General features: G+C 42.8%; 1 protein-coding gene across 6 annotated transcripts in view; it reads right to left on the minus strand.

Annotated features, from left to right (window-relative positions):
• The window catches only part of KIAA0319 (KIAA0319 ortholog), a 105,757-nt gene that overhangs the window by 35,246 nt on the left and 46,546 nt on the right, over nt 1–23,965 (minus strand). For all 6 annotated transcript variants that reach the window (XM_063707367.1, XM_063707368.1, XM_055390356.2 and 3 more), the window contains exons 3-10: nt 19,808–20,553; nt 12,537–12,729; nt 7,542–7,640; nt 6,183–6,280; nt 4,860–4,947; nt 3,790–3,882; nt 2,091–2,223; nt 355–583 (exon numbers count right to left, since the gene is read on the minus strand). In XM_063707367.1, the coding sequence (XP_063563437.1) occupies nt 355–583; nt 2,091–2,223; nt 3,790–3,882; nt 4,860–4,947; nt 6,183–6,280; nt 7,542–7,640; nt 12,537–12,729; nt 19,808–20,553 (1,679 nt within the window). The remainder of the gene's footprint in view (nt 1–354; nt 584–2,090; nt 2,224–3,789; nt 3,883–4,859; nt 4,948–6,182; nt 6,281–7,541; nt 7,641–12,536; nt 12,730–19,807; nt 20,554–23,965) is intronic.

Genomic DNA, 23,965 nt, shown 5'->3' on the forward strand with positions numbered 1-23,965 from the left:
ATAATGAGGTTTAGATTAGATTATTTCTAAGGTTTCTCCCAATACGAAAATACTTCTCTAAGAGATGTGAGACTTTTCCCAAACCGATCTCAAGATCTAATTTTCAACACAGAGCCAATTGGTTGCTGTCCTGTGCTTATCTAAGTGGGCGAGGGGAAGGGATGTAAACTTGGAAGATTTGTGAGCTTAGGTCCTTTTCTAATAATTGTAATAGATCAGATAACTTTACAAAATAAATTATCTAAATTTAACTGCCTACCCCAACCAATAGCACATAGCTAGGTAGACAGACAGACAGACAGACAGACAGACAGACAGACAGACAAAAGTCTGAAGGCAGGATGGAGAACTTGCCTGCATGACCACATGTTTGCCCTCACTCCCAGGACCCAGGGACCACTCATAGAGGACAATCTGGTGATCGTCACTGCTCTGGTTTCCATTCAAAGTGATGGAGTTTTGGGGCAAAGTTATGGTGTGATTTGGTCCTGCATTAGCAACTGGTGGGTAGTCCACAGCATTGTTCACTATTAGGGCTGCAGTTGTAGAGTTAGTGGCTCCGTCCGAGTCTGTAACAGTCAACCTACAAAAAGGAGAAGAAGCCATAGTTGGAAGAATATGCCAGGCTGGGTGCAGTGACTCACGCCTGTAATCCCAACACTGTGGGAAGCTGAGGTGGGAGGATCGCTTGAGCCCAGGAGTTCTGAGACCAGCTGGGCCATAGAATGAGACTCTGTCTCTATTTAATTAAAAAAAAAAAAATTAGCCGAGTGTGGTCATGCACAACTGTAGTTCTAGCTACTTGGGAGGCTGAGGTGGGAGGATCATTTGAGCCCGGGAGGTCAAGGCTGCAGTGAGCCGATATCGCTCCACTGCGCTGCAGCTCAGGCAGCAGAGCAACAGACCGTCACAAAAAACAACCAAAAAAAAAAAAAAGTAGACAAAAAAATAATATGCCAAATCTCAAGGTAAACTTAGGTAAATTTAGTCTGCTCATGGAACAGTTCTCGGAACAGGTAAAAATAGAAATTTAAGGATGAAGCAAAGATAAACACAGACTTGATATTTTTGTTTGCTTTTGTTGCTGTTGGCTATTTTTAGTTTTAGTTCATAACATATTGATGTCAGAGTTTCACCTTTATGGATTTCTGATTAGCTTTTGAGATGCTGGGTGAAGAAACCATCCTCACCCAACACAGATGCCACTCTCTTAACGGAGACTAAAAATGGATCAGGTTTAAGATCTGCCTGCAGGTTGAGCATGCAGAGACAGCAAATCACTCCTGAATTTTCAGCTACAAAGCTTTTTACTTTTTAATCCTTTTCTAGAGGACTTATAATTATGTTTTCAGGATACTCCTTGCAAAGCGGTGTTAGGATTAAGCACTTTCAAATGCGAACCAATGCTCAACCTCTGCAAACAAAAAAGAGAAGTGCATTAACTTTCCTGCACTAAACTGATTCCTAATGTGGTCCTGAGGACAGTGAATTCACAAATGGGTCACTTCATCCTTCTACGTTAAAGATGGTGGTGGGAGCAGTGATGAGTGCTAAATAATATCAATAGGCATATGACAATGAAGCTGTGGCAAGAATGCAGGCCTTCCCTGCAGGGAAAAGACATGTAGGGGGCACCTGTGCATTCTGAGCTTCCTTCCACACTATCCCTCATACTCCACACAACCAAGATCCAACTTCTACTTCTAGCTCTGACAGCAAACCAAACATCTAAAGTCCTTCCTTCTCAGCCAGGCTGAGTCAGGACACTTTCTGGGCTCGTTAGGAAATTTCTTCATGGGTTAGCAGCAGTAAGCTGCTCCAATCAGATGGTAAAGCGTAATTAAATACAAATGAATTAAATGAATCTCATAAAGTACCTTTCACTATATATAAATTTTACTCCAATAAATAAATAAAGTTCCTATTTTGATGAGGATATCAGAGTCTCCAGTGGCATGCAACCAAAACCCCCATGAAAGCCAAATCTCTTTTGATCAAAATAAGAAGTGCAGTGTTTTATGCGCATTAATTTAAAGAAACAGTCAAAATGTAAGTAGCAGGCAGCACAATAAAGGCAGGGACCCACTTGCCTGAAACTATAGTTACCAGGATCAAGGTTAGACAAGCGTAAGACGGGAGAGTCAACTGAAGTCTTCTCTTCTATGAAGGGCCCGTTTATTTCTTCCCAATGATAACTCACTATTTCAGTATCATCTGTACTTTCTACAAGATTAAGAAATAAAGACAAGAATGAAATACAAGAAGAGGAAGACATAAGTTTTATACTTTAATTACTGCATATTTAAATTCATTTTTATAAGAAATTATGTACTTGCCTAGATCTCAATGGATATATACTGTATTAGAAGGAGATTCTTTCCTACTCCTGAAATTATATCACTATTTTTCTCCTGGATTTCCACCAGATTTGAATGAGGCTGTTCCCACTCAGTTGAATATTTAAGAAGCACAGTGACAGATGCTTTTGCTTTTAAAAAACAGGAGTCAACAAAATGCAGCACATGGAAATGCTACTTCTGCTCACCTCAGCTACAGCATACTGATCATTTTAAATAGGCACCTGAGCTGACAGGTTCAAAAAGACTTGAGTTGCCTTTCTACAACTTACAAAACATCTTTTACTACCTTAATTATTAAGGGGTAAATCCAGAGAAAGGTCACAGCCTTACATGAAAATTTTCCATTTCTACTTTAAAAGTGAACAAACATAATGTGCCATGCAGATTCATAGAAATTTAGACCTGGAAAGGGGCTAGTTTCATCTAATTCATTTAAGGGAAGAACAGGTTCATGTGACAGATTAATAATCCTGAACAGTTTCCTGTAAATAAGCCATACTGAATTAGAGGAATCAAAATGTGACCTATTTGGTCATGTAAATATTTCCATTTAAAATATGCTTTATTTTCATGTTGCTAAGATGGAAATATGGATTATTTTTGAGTAGATGCAAATAGTCATGTCAATGTGATCTCTGTAAATTTGCAGGCTTGCAAGATAGAGCAGCTTTAATGGCTAACAAGTATTCTTCTCCCAACAACCAAGGCAACTGTTCTTCCTCTAAAGGATTTGGTATTAGCTTTGTGATTAAATGTACATAAAATGCAATTACCTGTTACACTGATAAGGTTGAACCTAGTCAAACACAGGATGTTTTCAACCTATTCTTATTTACATGGACACCTGTAGTTAACGCAGGGGCCCCTTCCACATATACTCCCATAGAAGAAACGATCTCTGAACGAATTTAAAAAAACCACCCGCTCCCTCACTGAAGACATCCCTTCTAAGAGTTCTTAAAAGTGATTTTCCCATCTGGGAGGGGGCACCTCCCCTCCCAAGTCAGGTCACGGGAGCTCCTCTATATAAAGACATATATATATATCATATATATGATATATATATCATATATATATCATATATATATCTTATATATATCATATATATATACATATATATATAAAGTGATTTTCCAACTGCTAACCATATATACCACACCAGAAGGAGATTCTTCAGTAATTGCTCTAATTCCCTATCAAATGGCCAAGCCCTAAAGAACTTTCTAATAGAATAGACAAAAGGTGACGGGAAAATAAGCACAGGATAGAGGAGCTAAAGGAACTAAAGAAGACATAAAACTAAAGAAGGAGGTGATCATTTATCAAAGTAACAACCCATAAGTCCTCCTAGCTTTGATGCAGAGCACTCATTACATTTCGTAGCACGTAGAGAAAAAAAGAAATCCCTAAACTACCACAGGATACACACGGCTGCCATCAATGAGGGCTGATGTCAAAGGCAAAGTGAGCTCTTGCAGTTGGGGAGAAACAACTGCTACAGGTGGCAGGTTGACTCTTCTGGCTGTAACAAAAAAAAGGACAGTGACTGAGCCCATGTTGTGTATGCGTATGTCATTACCCACATAAAATCATCTACTTTAAAAAATTGATTATACATGTCCTGTCAAGAAGGTGTTTATCCTACAGGCCTCAACTATGGAGAGCACTTTTTAAAGTCTGGAGTCTCTCTATGAATTTCAGGAGCTTGTCTGGACATTTACACTTTTGCATGTAAGCCCAGGCTCAGTGAAGATGTACAATAATAAACAAGGGTCTCATCACAGAATGTGAGCAGTAATTACAGAGCAGGAGCAAGGGATGAAGGGATTACAGTTCCAGCTCCTCGGATTGAGTGGATCTTATATCTCTAACTGAAGGCAACTACCCCCCTCCACCCCCCGTAACCATATGCAAAAGATAGAGCTGTCGGGCCCCCAGGGTGGGCTAAAGTGGGTACAAGGGAGGTTCACCTTGACTGGGTAGGTTGTGCCCTCAGCACAGGTGAGGGGGTGGTGGAGGCTGAAAGCCAGCCCATGTTCTACTCACCAAGCCAGGGCTGTGCCCACCCAGCCCAAGAACCACCTGTTTCTAATTCACATGAATGCACTGACCGATGGGCACACATTTTCCCCTGACCTCTTGGTTGCTCAGTTGAATGTATTCAACATGCCCCTGTTTCGAAGGTGAAGCTGAATCATGGAGAGTGGAGGTAGAAGTTAGAGTGGATGGTGAAAATGTCAGATAGAGAGGGCTAAGGTACATTTGCCACCATTCGAGAGCAGCCAGCAATAACCTTGTCAAGCAAGTACAAAGTGTTATGCGAAAGGTAGAAAAAAAAAACCAAAAATATAATCTTTGCGTGTTTTCTCTACAATGGAGCCTAATACAAAATAGGTTTTGTCTCTCGAGGTAGACAGGTAGATAGATATAGAGTCATCCAGGCACCAAAAATTGAGATAAATATGTACAACAGGAGGTCATTCTCTTACACCGGCTTACCAGGCTTAACAGTGACATTGACAAATCCTTCTCCAAAGGCGTTTTCACTAGAAACAGTGACTTTGAAGACATAAAGTCCGACGGACAACTGTAACATAAAGAAAAGTTAGACAGTTCAACATGCAAGACGTGATGGGTCCACTACGTAGAAAAAGCTAAAATGTCCCAGAAGCCGCACTCCTAAAGTCAGCATAGAGAGGGGGCTCAAGAGACAGTCTCATTTGGATCTGTCAAGAGGCTGCCGCATGTTTGAAGCCTGAATTCTGGAGCACTAAGGATCACCTAGACAGGCCTTTAGCTTCGCTGCAGAGGCTTCACAGAGGCCTGGGTGAGATGGACCAGCAGAGGGCAGCAGTTCTCAAACGTGTGTATGGAACCATGCATTTTTACCACCTAGCTCTGGTGCATTGGTTGCCAGTGGTCTGGATGCCACACTTTGAGAAACAGAGCTCCATGACATGAGGGTGATGCAAGTCTGTGTTGTACCATTAGCTGTGTGGTCCCAGGAGATGAAGTCAACATAATCATCTGGTAGGAGACTAGATCTCTAGTCGCTAAGTCGGTTTATATATCCTCCTAGGCCAGAAAGAGGGCATGTTTCTTGTGAGTGCTTGTATCATACAACAATATGTGATAGGGCAATTTGTGACCTGGAATGGAATTATTGGCAACTCTAGAGATGTGCCAGATTGAGAACCAGAGATAAGTAGAATGTCCTTAACACTGCAAGGAGAGCAAGAGTTACAACAGGTTTTTAACCTCTCTGCAATGCTTGTGGGACAACCAGGCTCTTTTCCCCAAACTGAGATATACCAAGCAACCCAAATAAAGAAAAGCCATCCAAAGCCTCTTCACCATCTGCCTGCCTACTTGCATGGCTGAAACTTTATTCATTCATATCCTACTTTTGATCTTACCATGAGAAAGATGTTTGCAGCTGGGCGTGGTGGCTCATGCCTGTAATCCCAACACTTTGGGAGGCCAAGGAGGGCAGATCACTTGAGGTCAGGAATTCAAAACCAGCCTGGCCAACATGGCGAAACCCCACCTCTACTAAAAATACAAAAAAATTAGCCGGGCGTGGTGATGCACACCTGTAATCCCAGCTACTCGGGAGGCTGAGGCAGGAGAATCACTTGAACCCGGGAGGCAGAGGTTGCAGTGAGCTGTAATTGCGCTACTGCACTCCAGCCTGGGCAACAGAGCAAGACTCTTGTCTCCAAAAAGAAGAAAGACGTTTGGGTTCAGTAGCTAAGAAGGTATTAACTGAGCTCTATGCCGTTATGCTGTGCTGTTAGACACAACCAGTCTCCAGTTACTTACTTGAGAGAGGTTAAGAGTTTGCTTGTGTCCTTGTTTTATTTCACCTTGGTAGTCTGTGGGGTGGCTTATTAAACTCCATTCATAGTTGTAGGTTGTTTCTGAGAGCAAAAAATAAATATGAGTAGTTATAAATTCTGAGAGGACACTAGATAACCTGGGCAGAGGGAAGATGACAGCCTTTAAACCACCAGTGCAGATTACCTTAGATATACTCAACTCAGCTTTCTTTTTTTTTTTAACTTATATATATATATTTTTTTTATTTGTTTTTATCCCCTCACTCTTGTTATCATCTTATGAACTTGACTTTCAACTATCAGCCAAGTAAAGAATAACATGTATCTTCTTAATGTAACATTTCTTTTTTTGTTATAAAAACATACATCTTACAGGAAATTTTTAAAATGTATAAAGTTAAAAAAAAAACCTCCCTAATTTAACCATTAGTATGTGACGAGTTTTTTCCTAGGGGGCTACATCTGACTATCCATATCAGTTTTAACATAGTATAATCCATTGTGCTTTTCTCTTTTTAACAAAAGGCAAGGAGATTTCAATTCATTTGATCTGTTGTAGGGGTTTATTTAAGGACACAAAAACAGAGTATAAACATGTCTATGTTAAGATGAAACTGTCTCCCAGCTTCAGATATTAGTAGTTAAAATATAAGGTACCTCGCCTCAAAGGATTAAAATGCAAATGCCAAATATTATCATCTCTGTGTATAAAATTTTGACCAATATGTGGTGGAGAAAAAAATGAATTAAGGAACTAATCTGAATGAGAAATAGTCAAACACCTTAAGAATGAGTTTACCTTAAAAACAATGCATTTGACAGGCCACAGGTCCCAGGTCAAATGCTTACTGAATGGTAGAGCATTGGACAAGTAGAAGAAAGAGCATTTTGAATAAATTTTTTTGAGCAGCTAGTGTGAGGCATCCTGAGAACCTGAGAGCCGTGATTGTCAATGCCACAGTATCTGCAAACAAACCTATGGGTGCACGCCACTTCCCTCTCATCCCGGTGGAATCTTCCCAGGTTCTATGGGTTATCACAGTTCAAGAACTGGTACGTGGCAGCCTCTCCTGATCTGCTTTGCATCATCAGAAATTTATGACTTTCCATCCTGACCAATTAAACGATACATACTGTATTTAATTTCCTAGATTCTTACTCCATTTGAAACTATTTCAACAAATGTTGATGCTTAAGAATAATCAAAGCCTTGTCCTCCACCTTTGTTTGTGACGTCGTGCAATGCTGTGAAAAAGAATCGGCGTTGTAAATAGCCTGTAAGGACCTGCTGAAGAAAAATACCCCAGTTCCTAGTGGTCAGGGAGGAAGGTTAAACTCTCACCTACAGGTGGCGCTGGCGCAACAAAGGCCTTCAGTTCAACTTCATTGTCGGGTAAAGTTATAATTAGGTTATCTCCAGCCGATACCATAAGTTCTTTCACTAAAAGTTAATTAGAAATAATACATGCAATTATATAATATAATGTGTTACATGACTGCTCTACACTAGATCTGTTTTTGGTATCCATAAATTAAAATAACATATGTTTTTGTAATAGTTCTTCATAAGATTTTAGCTAAGGCATGTTTTTCCTCTGGCTAGAAATTGAACTGTACACTATATTATAGTACAGGGTTTTAAACCACAAATATGAGTTGGCACTGTGACAAAAATAATGATTCAAATTGACTGAGCAATGTACTGAGTGACAAGAGTTGCGTGAAACAGGTTTCATGCAACTGTGGATTGGGTCCATTTTCTCCCTTGCTACCAGCTTTTCTTGACGCCCTGGTGTGAGCTATTTTTAGTTATAAAAAGATTGAGTGTAATCCTAAGTGTTTCTGTCTCATTAGTCACACTCCACTCAGTTCTGATAGTAGCCTCATGAATTACTGCTAATGGCCTTGTACTTGGAACTTTTCCAAGACAAAATCCAGTCACCCTCAATATAAAAAGCCTATTTTAACTTAAGCAGCAGCAACATTAACTCTTATCAAAAGTGCTTAGCCACCAAGTAAGCATTCAGAACAATACTTGTTTACTTTCTCTGTAACCAGATTACATTGATATATTCATAAATTCTATCGGTTTGGCTCCATTGGACATTAGTTTCACTTGTAAAATATATTGTGATATGTCCAGATACTACAAAGAGAAAAGCAAAGATTAAAAAAAAAAAAAAAAAAAAAAAAAGCTGAGTGCTCTCCAGAGGGATCAGCTGCAAGGAGCTGTCAGACAGGTTGTTCATTTAATCCACTCCCCTCCTCTCAGTCCTCAGTCCCTCGAGTGCCTCCTAGATCAGCTGCAGAGGCTCTCAGTGGCTTTGCTGGCTCCTCTCTTGTCATTTTCACTAACTCTTTATCCTGAAAGTCAGCAACTGTAGACCTAGAAGGGACATTGACCCAAACCTATCATGTTATAGATGGGGAAATTAAATCCTAGAAAAACAAAGCTGTCCAAGGCTGTATGGTAATTAGCAATAGGTCCACCAATATTTAATTTAAATGTATTCATTTCAACAAACACTTATATACGGGATTAAACTGTGCCAGGCATTGCCCTAAGGGCTTTAAAATGATCAATTCATTTAATCCTCATTACAACTGTATGCAGTAGGTTCTCTTAAAACCCAAACATCCTGGGCCAAACTCCCAGGCCAGTTTCTTTTTCCGTATACTACACAGCTTCTCTCCCACTATTATCTTTCTCTCTATGGAAGCTCAGGATCAAAGTAAATACAAAAGTTAGAGAGAGTAATCTCCAAAATACATGGCCCACAGAAAAGCTCAGGAAACATCACCCTTAGGTCTAGCATATTCTAATAACTTCCTTATTGGAAAATCTAATGGAAGCTTTGCAATCCTCACCACAGCCTCTGTGACACATGGAGCTTTGATACGTCTTCCCTTTTGGAACTACAGGAGACCAGAACATGCCACCCCAAAATATGATTTGTGAAAGGGAAATAAATCTCGGGACCCCCAAATCACTAAGCCAAAGAGAAAAGTCAAGCTGGGAACTGTGTCAGGCAAACCTGCATCTCATTTTATTCCTAAACAAGATACCTACAAAGATTAAAAAAAAAAAAAAGCTACATGCCTTCATTATAATTTGCCCACAAGAAATTCCTTGTGGGCCTCAAGATCTTTGCCCTAAAACAGTTTTGCTGAATTTCACCCTGGCAATGTAAATCAATAGCTTATCTTCACAGGTGCAGGGGGTGGGGGAAAGGACAGAGCTCAGCCATCCCTCTGCTCACCTGAGACAAATGCATATCTAATTGTTTCCTCTGCCCTATTGTTTATGAAAAAATACAGATTCACTGAGCCAGACAAGGCATAAGTGACTATTCCTCTACCCCCTCTGGCAAGTAAATGGTGTATTCAGTGAAAGACTGATCAAAGACTCAAAAGAATGCAATATTTGTCTCTTATCTACCTATGACCTGAAAGACCCCCTTCCAGTTGTCATGCCTTTCTGGACCAAACCAATGTACATCTCACACATACTGACTGATGTCTTATGTCCCCCTAAAATGTATAAAACCAAGGTGGCCAGGCACAGTGGCTCACACCTGTAATCCCAGTACTTTGGGAGGCTGAGGCAGGTGGATCACTTGTAGTCAGAAGTTCGAGACCAGGCTGGCCAACACAGAGAAACCCTGTCTCTACTAAATATACAAAAATTAGCCGGGCATGGTCGTGGGGGCCTGTAATCCCAGCTACTCAGGAAGCTGAGGCAGGAGAATCACTTGAAACTCAGAGGCAGAGGTTGCAGTGAGCCAAGGTCACGCCACTGCACTCCAGCCTGGCCACAAAGCAAGACTCTGTCTCAAAACAAACAAAATAAACCAAGCTGTACCCTGACCACCTTGGGTACATGTCATCAGGACCTCCTGAGGCTGTGTCACTGGTGAGTCCTTAACCTTGGCAAAATAAACTTTCTAAATTGATTGAGACCTGTCTCAGATACTTTTGGTTCACAGACTGTAGGAAACTAGAATATGCCATTGCAACTATAACTCTTTTATACAAGGATTATTTTGAGCTGTGTTTTTTGTTTGTTTGTTTGTTTTAAAGAAACAGCAGACCAAGAGGAGCTCTGAAAACAGAGTAGAAGTTACTCCTTTGTAAGGGGAATTTATATCTATAAAGGAAATCTCCATTTGTAAGGATGTCTCTCCTTCTATACCAGGAAGAGACGGGTGACTACATTCCAAGAGATCCACATCCATAGAGAAGGTCCTGACAAATCTGCATAATGAACCTCACTCTTGCTTACTTTGTTTATTCTAGGCACCTTTGGCCACTTGCCTTCCCCACAATCCTCTTTCCTTGTTTTAGTTCAAGATGCTATATAAGCCAGAGTTCCAGGCTTATATAATATAAGCTTATATAATATAATAAACCTCTCTGAGATTTCCTCATTTCCCTGGGTATCTCCCACGTATAGGTAAGATGCACATGTTATAAACTTGTTTTTTTTTTTTCCTCTTGTTAATCTATCTTTTGTTACAGGGGCACTAGCCTAGAACTTAGAAGGGTAGATGGAAAATTATTCTGTCCTCCTCGATAGAACTCTCTCCCTCTAGCTTTCCTCTTTATCTCCCACCTCTCTGGCACAACTACCCAATCAGTTTTGCAGGCTCCTTCTACACTTCCAGCTCCTTGTATAACAATGTCCCCAAAGTTCCAGTGCTCAGGCCTCTCCTCAGCTCACCCCCCTCTCTCCCTGGATGATCTCCTATGTCCCCCGTGTCTCCAACTATCACCTCCACACTGATGACTCGTAATCCTTTACCTTCAGCCCAACTGCTCATCTAATTTTAGTTCTGTATTTTCATATGTCTTAGCGTCCTCTTCCTTCACATCCTTACATTCATTCAATCACTTATCAAATCTTTGTGAATCTTCTCCCTTCCTGTCTCCTAAATCTGGTTCCTTCCCTCCATCTCTGCAACCATTCACCATAGCCTTTTCATGGATCTTGTTGCCTCTAGTCAACTCCACACTATTTTCTTTTTTTTTTCTTTTTTTTCTGTTTGAGACGGAGTCTCGCTCTGTCGCCCAGGCTGGAGTGCAGTGGTGCAATCTCAGCTCACTGCAAGCTCCGCCTCCCGGGTTCATGCCATTCTCCTGCCTCAGCCTCCCAAGCAGCTGGGACTACAGGCGCCCGCCACCACGTCTGGCTAATTTTTTGTATTTTTAGTAGAGATGGGGTTTCACTGTGTTAGCCAGGATGGTCTCGATCTCCTGACCTCATGATCCACCCACCTCAGCCTCCCAAAGTGCTGAGATTACAGGTGCGAGCCACCACACCTGGTCCCTTTTTATTCATTTTTTACTTTTTTCAAGACAGTCTTGCTCTGTTGCCCAGGCTGGAGTGCAGTGGAGCGATCTCAGCTAACTACAACCTCTGCCTCCTGGATTCAAGCAATTCTCCTGCCTCAACCTCCCAAGTAGCTGGGATTACAGGTGTGTGCCAACACGCCCAGCTAATTTTTTTGTATTTTTAGTAGAGATGGGGTTTCACCATATTGGCCAGGCTGGTCTCGAACTCCTGACCTCATGATCTGCTCGCCTGGGCTTCCCAAAGGGCTGGAATTACAGGCGTGAGCCACCGGGCTCATCCCACACTATTTCTTAATACAAATCTGATCATTTTGCTTTCCTGCTTAAAACCATTCAGGGATTCTCTATACCCATCCAGTAAAGTGCAGAATCTTTGGCACAAAATACATGATCTTTCCAGTTCTTGTCCTGCTTACCACTCCAGTTCCAGCCATACTGAATCCCTTACAGTTCTTCTGAAATGTCCCATGAGCTCTTGCACGTCTGTTTTCTTGCACAGGCAATGAATGAGAGATGATGGGTGGGAAGCACTGAGCATATTGCCTGGCACTCTGTAAGTGCTCAGTAAATACAATGATCACGATGGTTATGAAACATGTTGCTCCCTCCACCTGAACACCAGACCAATGCCATTTTTGCTGGCTCACTCTATCCTAGCATCGTCTCCTCTGGAAAGGCATCCCTGGACCCTGCTAGTGCATCAGGGTGCCCCTCTGCTCCCACAGCAGCCTCTCACAGCACTTACCATATTGTATCAGAACCACCTCTTTACCTGTCAGTCTCCTCTCCTGGACTATGGAGTCCCTGAGGGAAAAGACAATGTCTTATTCATCTTTTTATTCCCAGTATGCAGCACCGTTTCTGGCACATGATAGATGCTCAAAAATGTGCCTGGAGGGAATGAGTAAACTTTAAAAGTTGTCACCACCAAATTCTACAGCCTGTCTTCAGTACATTTCTTGAAATTGTATTTTTTAAAAGTTACCTGTCCTGGGAGCAGTGGTAGGAGATATGGGTAGCTCAGATGGGGTGGACCCAGAGGGGGCTGCGCTAGTGGGAGGTGTTGGAATGCTGTGCTCTGAACTCCCCGGGGTGACTGTGAGCACTGGGCTTTTCTCCACGGTGACTGAGCTGAGCTCCAGGCTTGCTGGAGGAAGACTATGGGAAGGCATTAGGACCTATGAGATCAATTACAAGGATAAATTGTTATTAAAAAAAAACAGTTCAACTCTTCAAGCAACTCAATGTTACCAAACTTTTTCATAAATTAGCTTTGGTAATGTTTGAAAAACCATGAATAATATTGCAAAACTCTGGAACTCTAGACCATCTCTCTCAAGTACTCTCTTTGCTGTCTATTAGAAATATAAGGCAACTGTGGGTTGGACAATTAGTACAGGTGAACTCACACAAACACTCAAAGAATGAGAAAGTAATTATAGTAGCCCCTAAACTGACCAGTTCAATGGACTGAATGTTTCTGCCCCACACCTCCTTCCACCCCGCAAAATTCATTTGTTGAAATCCTAACCCTCAATGTGATAGTATTTGGAGGTAGGGCCTTTGGGAAGTAATTAGGTTATCAGGGTAAAGCCTTCATAAATGGGATTCGTGCCCTTATAAGTAGAGGAGAAAGAGCTAGCTAGTTCTCTTTCTTCCTTGTAAGGACACAGCAAAAAGATGACTACCTGTAAATCAAGAAACCCTCACCAAGAACCCAACCCTGCTGGCATCCTAATCTCAGACCTCCAAACTTCAGTTCTGTAAGATATAAATGTCTGTTGTTTAAGCCACCCAGTTCATGGCTGATATGGCTAGGCTTTGTGCCCCCACCCAAATCTCATCTTGAATTATAATCCCCACGTGTCAAGGGAGAGACCAAATGGAGGTAACTGGATCATGGGATGGTTCCCCCCCATGCTGTTCTCGTGATAGCGAGTGAGTTCTCACGAGATCTGGTGGTTTTATAAGCATCTGGCATTTCCCCTGCTTGCTCTCTCACCTGCTGCCATGACTGTAAGTTCCCTGAGGCCTCCCCAGCCACGTGGAACTGTGAGTTACTTAAACCTCTTTCCTTTGTAAATTAACCAGTCTTAGGTATGTCTTTATAGCAGTGTAAGAATGGACTACTACAATGGTATTTTGTTACAGCAGCACAAGCTAAGACAATCACTAAAGCAACAATTGAAGACAATCAAATAATTCAATAGTAAACAGGCTTCTAGAGTAAGTCATCTTTATTCATTTTATCCATTATGTATAACCGATAACTTAAAGTTACAGAGTTAGCCAAGTTAAAGTTCTTAAACTAAACAGTGTGTGCTGGAGGGAAAAGTCTCATAATATGATAATAAAATATCTTTTGCGACTTTTAGTCAGTAACTGTGTGGGGCCAGGTAAGTAAAACTCTTAGACTAAGAATATAGAAGGCCCACAGGGACCATGTGCAGTGAGAAACTCACAGAAAGAAAAGCTATAATTCAAATGTAAATCAGAGAGGACGCCATTGGTGCTAATTGAAAAAACAACTACTCTTTTCTACAGTTGAGAAAAGTCCATAGGATATGGCATACATTTTGTGCTTGGAGGTGTGATCCCTTACATCACTACAAATAGTAACTGAGTCCCTACTGGGTTCCAGATATTTACTAAGCAACTGGTGAAACCTGCAACTAAATTTCCAGAACCAAGGCAAAAAAAAAAAAAAAAAAAAAGGACAAAATAATGAAATTAAGCTGTATTGATCAAACTAAGGGAAACCAATTGACCAACATTTTAAAAATCAGGTAGTGGGTTTACTATATAATTTTAAGATGTTTGATTTAATTGAATTTTCAGGCATCTGGGTTTGTGAAGTGAGTGCTATAGATTAAGCTGTTCATTGAATCTGTGCTCTCTAAGAATAGCATGAAATTCAAAATTACTGCAAACCAGGGCTGCAGAATAGGTGTCCATAACATTTTATACTAGGGCCTCTGCAAATCCCATAGGATGAATTGAATTTTTTTTTTTAATCAAGTCCTGAAAAATTATTGCCAAGTTGAAATAAAGAATGAAGGTAGACAGTGGTCAGAGAAATTAAGGCACCTTGGGCCAAGGTCACTAAGCCAGAAATGGCTGAAGGGGAAGAAAACTCTCATCCTCCTCTTCTCTAAAACATTCACTTTTCCACCATGCTGCCTCTCCAGGCTGGAATCACATGCCAATTCTTCCCTTCACTATTCAGTAATCCACCCACAACCTCCACCACAGAACTCCTCACTAAGTCATCAGGACACAAGGTCCTCTCCGACAAACCCCTCCAAAGAAAAATCAGTCCTCTATGGAAGCCACTGAGCACCAGCATCACCCATTTCAGCCTTCAAGTTAACCTGGGCCTCGTCAGCAAAAGTTTCAAATGGCTCTTGTTTCTATGCTCTCTACTCATTTACTTTAAAACAACTTGTTTTAGGTGATTTCTCTAGTCTTGTCCATAGGAAAACACAGTTGCAAAAAATGTCCTTTATCCTCTACAAGTTTGATCTTGATTTATTTTTCCTAGATACCCTATTCAATGGCACTATTTTATGCATAGTACTGTTATGAACATTCATGTACAAGTTTCTATATGGACATGTTTTCTTTCTCTTGTGTAAATACCCAGAAGTGGAATTCCTGGGTCATATGGTAAGTCTGCATTTAACATTTTGAGGAAATGCAAGACTGTCTTCCAAAGCAGCTACACTGGGGCCAGGCATAATTGCTCACACCTATAATTCCAGCATTTTAGGAGGCCAAAGCAGGAGGATTCTTTAAGCCCAGGAGTTTGAGACCAGGCTGGGCAACAGAGTGAGACTCTATCTCTACAAAAATAAAAATAAAAAAAATTAGCTGGGTACTGTGGTCCCAGCTACTCAGGAGGCTGAGGTGAGAGAATCACTGGAGCCCAGGAGTTTAAGGCTGCTGTAAGCTATGCTGCACCGTGGCATTTTGACCTGGGTGCGGAACAAGACCCTGTCTCTCAAAAAACAAAAATCAAAAACAAACCAAAGTGGCTGCAACATCTCACATTCCCACCAGCAGTGTATGAGAGTTCCAATTTCTCTGCATCCTTACTAACACTTATTATCTATTTTTAGATTTTATTCTAGCCATCTAGTAGATGTGAAGTGGTATCTCATTGTGGTTTTGACTTGCATTTCCCTAAAGATTAATGGTGCTGAGCATCTTTTCATGTGCTTCTTGGCTATTCTTCTATGATCTTTGGAGAAATTCTATTCAGATCCTTTGCCCATGTTTGAGTTGGGTTATTTGTCTTTTAATTATTAAGTTGTAAGAGTTATTTATATATTCAGTATACAATATTTATGGTATATTTATCCCATTTTATGGTATATTTATTCCATCAAGAAAGCTTTACTTTTTTGATGTTGTCATCTGAAATACAAAAGTTTCTACTTTTTATTAATTCAAATTTACCATTTTTCTATTTTATTGCTATGCTTTTGATGTACTAAGAAATAATTGCCTAAGTTTACAAAGATTTATGCTGAGTTTTCTTCCATGTCTCTTATAGTTTTAACTCATATATTGAGAACGTTGGTCCATTTTGAGTTAATTTTTTAAAAATAAGGTATGAGATAGGGGTCTAAATTCATTCTTTTGCATGTAAATATCCAGTTGTCCTAACATCATTTGTTGAAAATACTATTCTTTCCCCATTGAACTTTCTAGATACCTTTACCAAATACAATTGAACTATTTTACATATTTTTTTGGTGAGAGAAAAGATCTTAGTTTCTGTCATCAATTCCAAACTTTGCACTGCATCAGAATGAAATAGTTTCTTTTCTTTCTTTCTTTTTGTTTTAAGAGATGGGGTCTCACTCTGTTGCCCAGGCTGGTCTCTCACCCGTAGGCTCAAGCAATTCTCCCACCTCCACCTCCCAAGTAGCTGGGATTACAGTTGTGCATCAGTGTATTGGGCTTGAGCAAATGACTTATTATGCTATGCATCTAATTTTTGTGAACACTTATTCAGAGGTTGTCTACAAATCTAATGTACTTCAGAGGAAAATTTGTATTTCAATGGAAAGCAGCATGTTATCGGTGGGGCAAGGTGGCTCACATATGTAATCCTAGCATTTTGGGAGGCCAAGGCAGGCAGATCACTTGAGCTCAGGAGTTTGAGACCAACCTGGGCAACATAACGAAATCCCATCTCTACCAAAAACATAAAAATTAGCCGGGTGTGGTGGCACATGCCTGTAGTCCCAGCTACCTTGTGGGGCTGAGTTGGGAGGACTGCCTGAGCCCAGGAGGTCAAGGCTGCAGTGAGCTGAGATCAGGCTGCTCCACTCCAGCCTCGGTGACAAAGTGAGACCCTGTCTCAAAAAATTAAAATAAGATAAAAATAAATAAAAAAAAACATTATCTACTGGATACCTCTCCAGTTATCTGCCTCTAGTCGTTCTTGTATTTGAGCTATTTTTACAACTCTGTAAGTTATAGGTCATAAAAATGATAAAAATGTAAAATAATTCTTGTCTATAGACATGTAAATTCTCCTGTCTGCTAGAGCTTCAACTGAACTCCCTCCTTTCCTCACTGGAAACCCAGTTTTACCTCTGTTTGTACACTCATTTCAATATATTTTTTAACCTATGAATGTGCCTGTTCTTCAGGTTTTCTTGTAGGATAATTATAATCTAGTTCCTTCAGTGATTAATGAGTAGAATAAAATCTCTAACACGTGTTCATTTTATATCTAAACAATTCACAATTTCACCTATTTGAATAATTATTTTTTTTTATTTTTATTTTTTTATTTTTTGAGATGGAGTCTCGCCCAGTCGCCCAGGCTGGAGTGCAGTGGTGCGATCTCGGCTCATTGCAAGCTGCACCTCCCGGGTTCACGCCATTCTCCTGCCTCAGCCTCCCGAGTAGCTGGGAAGCTGGGACTACAGGCACCTACCGCCACGCCTGGCTAATTTTTTGTATTTTTTAGTAGAGATGGGGTTTCACCATGTTAGCCAGGATGGTCTCGATTTCCTGACTTCGTGATCCACCCACCTCGGCCTCCCAAAGTGCTGGGATTACAGGCATGAGCCACTGCTCCCGGCACTGAATAATTATCTTTTAACAAAACCAACCTCAAAGAACTAATGAGCCAAAAGATTTTTAATAGAGCTTGATTTCAGAGAGTTCCATCTGTATAAACCAGGAAGTAAATGACTTGGCAACATGAAAGACAGTAAATTATTTTAATATTTACTGATATGAATAAAGAACATGGTTAATCTCTAATACTTTCAGATTATTTTTAATTGAAAGTTTTTTCAGGCCAGGTGCAGTGGCTCATGCCTGTAATCCCAGCACTTTGGGAGGCTGAGGCAGGTGGATCATGAGGTCAGGAATTCAAAACCAGTCTGACCAATATGGTGAAATCCCATCTTTACTAAAAATACAAAAATTAGCTGGGCGTGGTGGCAGATGCCTGTAATCTCAGCTACTCAGGAGGCTGAGGCAGGAGAATCACTTGAACCTGGGCAGCAGAGGTTGCAGTAAGCCAAGACCATGCCACTGCACTCCAGCCTGGGTGACAGAGTGAGACTCTGTCTCAAAAAAAAAAAAAAAAAAAAAAAAAAAAAAAGTTTTTTCATTTTAATCCAATTATAAGTAAGGAAAAATATAGACACTTCAAAATTCAGAAAAATATAAGCAGAAAAAAACCTTCTGATTCAATCTTGGCTGGGCACGGTGGCTCATGCCTGTAATCCCAACACTTTGGGAGGCTGAGGCAGGCGTATCATTTGAGGTCAGGAGTTCGAGGCCAGCCTGGCCAACATAGTGAAAACCCATCTCTACTAAAAAATACAAAAATTAGCCGGGCATGGTGGTGCACACCTGTAGTCCCAGCTACTTGGAAGGGTGAGGCAGGAGAATCGCTTGAACCCAGGAGGCAGAGGGTGCAGTGAGCCGAGATCATGCCACTGTACTCCAGCCTGGGCGACAGAGCAAGACTCTGTCTCACAAAAAAAAAAAAAAAAAAAACCACTTAAAAATGACTTCTAGACCTTTTTAAACAATTTTTCGTGGTTGAGATTATAATGTATAGTCAATTCAATTCGGCATTCCTCACTTATTCTAACATAAGTACTGGAATCTAAAGAAGGAAAAGTTTTCCTTTAAAAAATTCTTAAAGTACTCCAAGCTTTTTTTTTACTTTATTTCCACCTATACTCAGCTTCCGCTGATCAACATGCTCACCACATTCTCAAGTCCTGACCAGTTTCCAAACAAGCAACCTCTGAGCTCTCCAACTACTCTCTCCTCACCACACAGTTCTCATTGTCTGTCTCCCTGACCTCCTGCCATTAACACTTAGGCTTTCCACCTGCTTTTGAAATCGCTCCACTGCAGTGACCCTCATTCTTTTTTCACCTGAGCTTTTTCATGGAACGTTTTATGACGCTTAAGTTCTCTCCTTCATAGCTCTCTCATCCTATCAAATTGTTCATGATGCCATGTTGAGTTTCTAGCAGCCAAAGCACCTGTTGGGTCTTGAAGAAACCTACTAGGGTGGATTTTCAAAGCCCCTGGGTGTATGTGCTGGCCCCAGGGACTTCTATACCATCTCCCGTTGCCTTAAATATCGCTAGAGTATCCAGGCGCGGTGGCTCACGCCTGTAATCCCAGCACTTTGGGAGGCCAAGGCAGGTGGATCATGAGGTCAGGAGATCTAGACCATCCTGTCTAACATGGTGAAACCCCATCTCTACTAAAAATACAAAAAAATTAGCTGGGCGTGGTGATGGGCGCCTATAGTCCCAGCTACTCGGGAGGCTGAGGCAGGAGAATGGCGTGAACCCAGGAGGGGGAGCTTGCAGTGAGCTGAGATCATGCCACTGCACTCCAGCCTGGGCGACAGAGCGAGATTCAATCTCAAAAAAAAAAAAAAGAAAAAAGAAAAAATCGCTACAGGCATTTCTAGGGAGAAGTGCTAAGTCATTATGAGCTGGCTGACTCGTGAAGGCAGAACTATTCTTTTTAACAGCCTGGCCATGGAGGTATAGCGAAGGAATGAGATGTTCTGCTTCCTAGAAATCTCTGAGAGACAGTCATCTTTCTTGCCACCACCTGAGACAGGTGCCCTTAGGCGGAACCTCCTTAAGCTCATACAGCCTGAATGAGTGCCCGGCTCCTGAAACTCAGCCCCTCCTACGGTCTGCCCCACTCAGCCCATCCCACCCCCAAGCACATCCTGAACACACCCACCTCTTTTCCAGAGCTGTTGCTGGATTGTTCCTGGAGCTGAGAAGCCTTTTCTTTCTCCAACACCTCTCCTGAAGATGGAGCAGTTGGCAAGGGAAGCAACACACTTCTCTCAGGGAGTTTTGGGGCAGGGGTTGAAGCCGACTCATTTAGGTAATGGAGCTCAGGGTCCTGCTGCGTCTCCGCTGGCACTGCAGGACTGTCGCCAGCAGAGGAGTTGAAGGCCCCCTCGCTGCCCGGCAGTAGGCCCCAGTCCATGTACTCGGCACTCCCTCTGGGCTCCTGCTTGCCACTGGGTTGCAAGAGGTCCTTCTCCAGCTCCCGGTAGTCATCTGAGTACTCAGACATCTCCTCTAGGCCCCAATCTTTGCCTAGAAAGGGCAAGTCCTTTCTGATATCCTCAGGTGAGTCCCCCCAGATCCCTGAGGGGGAGCCCCTGTTCAGCATCATGTCCCCATAGTCCAGCAGCTGTGCAGGCCTCTGAACAGGCCGGAGCACAAAAGTGAGATAAGACCTGATGGGGCCCATCTTCTTGGGCTCACAGTTCTCTTTGTGGGGGCAGCTCACCAGGTAGCAGCGGCCCTCGAACCACCAGGCCAGGTCACAGCTGGACAGGTCACAGCAAGCGGCCGTGCAGTCTACGACAGGGAAGGTGTGAGACACCCGCATGATTCTGGTGGTTTCCAAGTTAGGTGAAATGACTGCATTGGAAAATGTCCTCCCCTTGCTGCACTGCTTACAGGCACAACCTTTAAACAAAGTAGTTTCTAATGAGGGAGAGAGGCATATCACAGGGAAGCACCTCCAGCTTAAGAAACCAGGAAAAGGGAGTCTTAATCCCTGGCCAGTCTGGCAAGCAAATAAACAATCAGCATTTCACACAGAAAGATCACAGCAATCCATCAAACCATCCATCCATATATTCATCCCCCTACCTTCCCACCCACTCATTCATCTTCCATCCACTCATCCTTCCATTCATCCACCCGTCTTTCCTATCTTTCCACCTTTCTACCCATCCATCTATCCATCCTTTCACCCACATACTCATCCATCTACCCTTCTACTTTTCCATCCATCCATCCATCCATCCATCCACCCTCCCATCCATCCATCCATCTTTCTATTCTTCTACCTTTCCACTCATCCATCCATCACTCCATCCCTCCACCCATCCACCCACTCATCCATCCAGAGATTCTTACACCTATCCATGCACGCTTCCTTCCATTTGTTATTTTTTCATACAGTTTCACTCCATTTACTTAACAGGAACATTCTTCTACATTATATTTATACCATTTATAATACTTTGTTCCTCACATAAAATTCAATTATACAGGTTTACTTTACAAAATAGCATCATATCTTTGTTTTATCGTTAATTGATTTTAAGTCTCACAGGCTATTTTAATGGTGGATAAATTGACAGGGAAGCAAACTGTCACAAGGAGGCAAGGAGACCTTTGTAAGGCAGAAGCCTCCAACTCAAAGCTTAGGGCAGTTTTCAGTGTGGCTGGAGGTGGTGGATTCCTTGGGACACCTCTGGAGTGCACCATTCCTTTGTTCTGCAAAAAATCACCTGAATGGGGGCTGTTTAGATATACATACCTTAAAAGCAAAGATCTTAATGCTAAATAAAGAAGTTTGAGAAGGTGGGGCTCCCAACAACTAAATCATTCTTCATTTGGTCCAAGTTGCCATAATTACTTCAGAATCTATTAGAGACACTCTAGAAAGCTCTTCTATCAAACTGGAGACCAGGGAACCTGTCGCCTGTGTTTGTATGCTCTATAAATCCTAGCCCAATCTGTGGGAATACTAGTTACTTGATGATTCTTGACAAATTAATAAAATCACTGGTTAGCCTTTACAAAGGTAAAAAAGATAAAGAAGGCTGAGTGTGATGGTTCACACCTGTAATCCCAGCACTTTGGGAGGCCAACATGGGAGGACTGCTTAAGCCCAGGAGGTTGAGGCTGTAGTGAGCCATGATGGCACCACTGCACTCCAGCCCAGGTGACAGAGCAAGACCCTATCTCAAGAAAAAAAAAAAAAATCACCTAGAAGCATCTGCACCGTCTTGAATCTCCACCTGGTTCAGCCCTCCTGCCTCCACCATATCCATCAAGGTGACCCATAAGTCCTACAAGGTGTCTACCTCTGGCCCCTGGGCCTTCAGCAGCCACTCCTACACAAGCTGGCCTGGTGCCAGCATCAGCTTCTTGAGCTTCTCTCGAGTGGGCAGCAGCAGCAGCTTCCAAGGTGGCCTGGGCACCAGTATGGGTCTGGGTGGAGGCTATGGCGGGACCAGTGGTATGGAGGGCATCACAGCCATCACAGTCAACTAGAGCCTGCTGAGCCCCCTTAAGCTGGAGGTGGACCCCAACAACCAGGCCATGTGCACCCAGGAGAAGGAGCAGATCAAGACCATCAACAACAAGTTTGCCTCCTTTATCAACAAGGTATGGTTCCTGGAGCAGCAGAACAAGGTGCTGGAGACCAACTGGAGCCTCCTGCAGCAGCAGAAGACAGTTTGGATGAATGTGGACTGCATGTTTAAGAGCTACATCAACCTACGGCAGCAGCTGGACACGCTGGGCCAGGAAAAGCTGAAGCTGGAGGCCGAGTTTGGCAACACACCAGGGCTGGTGGAGGACTTCAAGAACAAGTACAAGGACAAGATCAATAATTTTACAGAAGGCTGGGCGCGGTGGCTCACATCTGTAATCCCAACACTTTGGGAGGCCAAGGCGGGTGGATCACCTGAGGATAGGAGTTCAAGACCAGCCTGACCAACATGGTGAAACCCTGTCTCTACTAAAAATACAAAAATTAGCTGAGCATAGTGGTGGGTGCCTGTAATTCCAGCTACTCGGGAGGCTGAGGCAGGAGAATTCCTTGAACCCAGGAGGCAGAGGTTGCAGTGAGCCAAGATCATGCCCTTGCACTCCAGCCTGGGTGACAGAATGAGAAGACTGCATTTCAAAAAAAAATAAAAAGTAAAAAAATAATTTTAGCGACGGAGAATGAATTTGTCCTCATCAAGAAGGATGTGGATGAAGCTTACATGAACAAGGTAGAGCTGGAGGAGTCTCGCCTGGAAGGGCTGAATAACGAGATCAACTTCCTCAGGCAGCTGTATGAAGAGGAGATCCAGGAGCTGCAGTCCCAGATCTGGGACACGTCTGTGGTGCTGTCCATGAACAACAGCTGGTCCCTGGACATGGTCAGCATCATTGCTGAGGTCAAGGCCCAGTACAAGGAGATCACCAACTGCAGCCAGGCCGGGGCTGACAGCCTGCACCAGGTCAAGTATGAGAAGCTGCAGGCGCTGGCTGGGAAGCACAGGGATGACCTGTGTCATACAAAGATGGAGATCTCTGAGATGAATCAAAACATCAGCCGGCTCCAGACTGAGACTGAGGGCCTCAAAGGCTAGAGGGCTTCCCTAGAGGCCACCATTGTGGATGCCGAGAAGCATGGGGAGCTGGCCATTAAGGATGCCAATGCCAAGCTGTCAAGCTGGAGGTCACCCTGCAGTGGGCCATGCAGGACATGGCGTGGCAGCTGCATGAGTACCAGGAGCTGATGATCATCAAGCCAACCCTGGACATCGAGATTGTCACCTACAGGAAGGTGCTGGAGGGCGAGGAGAGCTGGCTGGAGTCTGGGATGCAGAACATGAATATCCATACAAAGACGACCAGTGGCTACTCAGGTGAGCTGAGCTCGGCCTATGGGGGCCTCAGCTACAGCCTGGGCTCCAGCTTTGGCTCTGGCGGGTGCTCCAGCTCCTTCAGCAGCACCAACTCCTTCAGGGCCATGGTTGTGAAGATCGAGATTTGTGATAGGAAGCTGGTGTCTGAGTCCTCTGATGTTCTGCCCAAGTGAATGGCCACAGCAGCCCCTCCCAGCCCACCCCCTCCTATGACTGCCCCAGAGCCTGTGGGGGAGGCCACTGTGCAGGGGAGCATAGGGAACAGGAGACCCACCTGAGGCTCAGCGCTCCCCCTCAGCTGACCCGCGGGGGAGTTCACTGCCTGGGGTATCCCCCTTGCCCATGCCTCCAGCTACAAAACAATTCAATTGGTTTTTTTCCAAAATAAACCCTCAGCTAGTTCTGCCAACTGCCCAAAAAAAAAAAAAAAAAAAAGGAAG

This window comes from Gorilla gorilla, chromosome 5, assembly GCF_029281585.2.
Source record: "Gorilla gorilla gorilla isolate KB3781 chromosome 5, NHGRI_mGorGor1-v2.1_pri, whole genome shotgun sequence".
In the NCBI taxonomy this organism is placed as follows: Eukaryota; Metazoa; Chordata; class Mammalia; order Primates; family Hominidae; genus Gorilla; species Gorilla gorilla.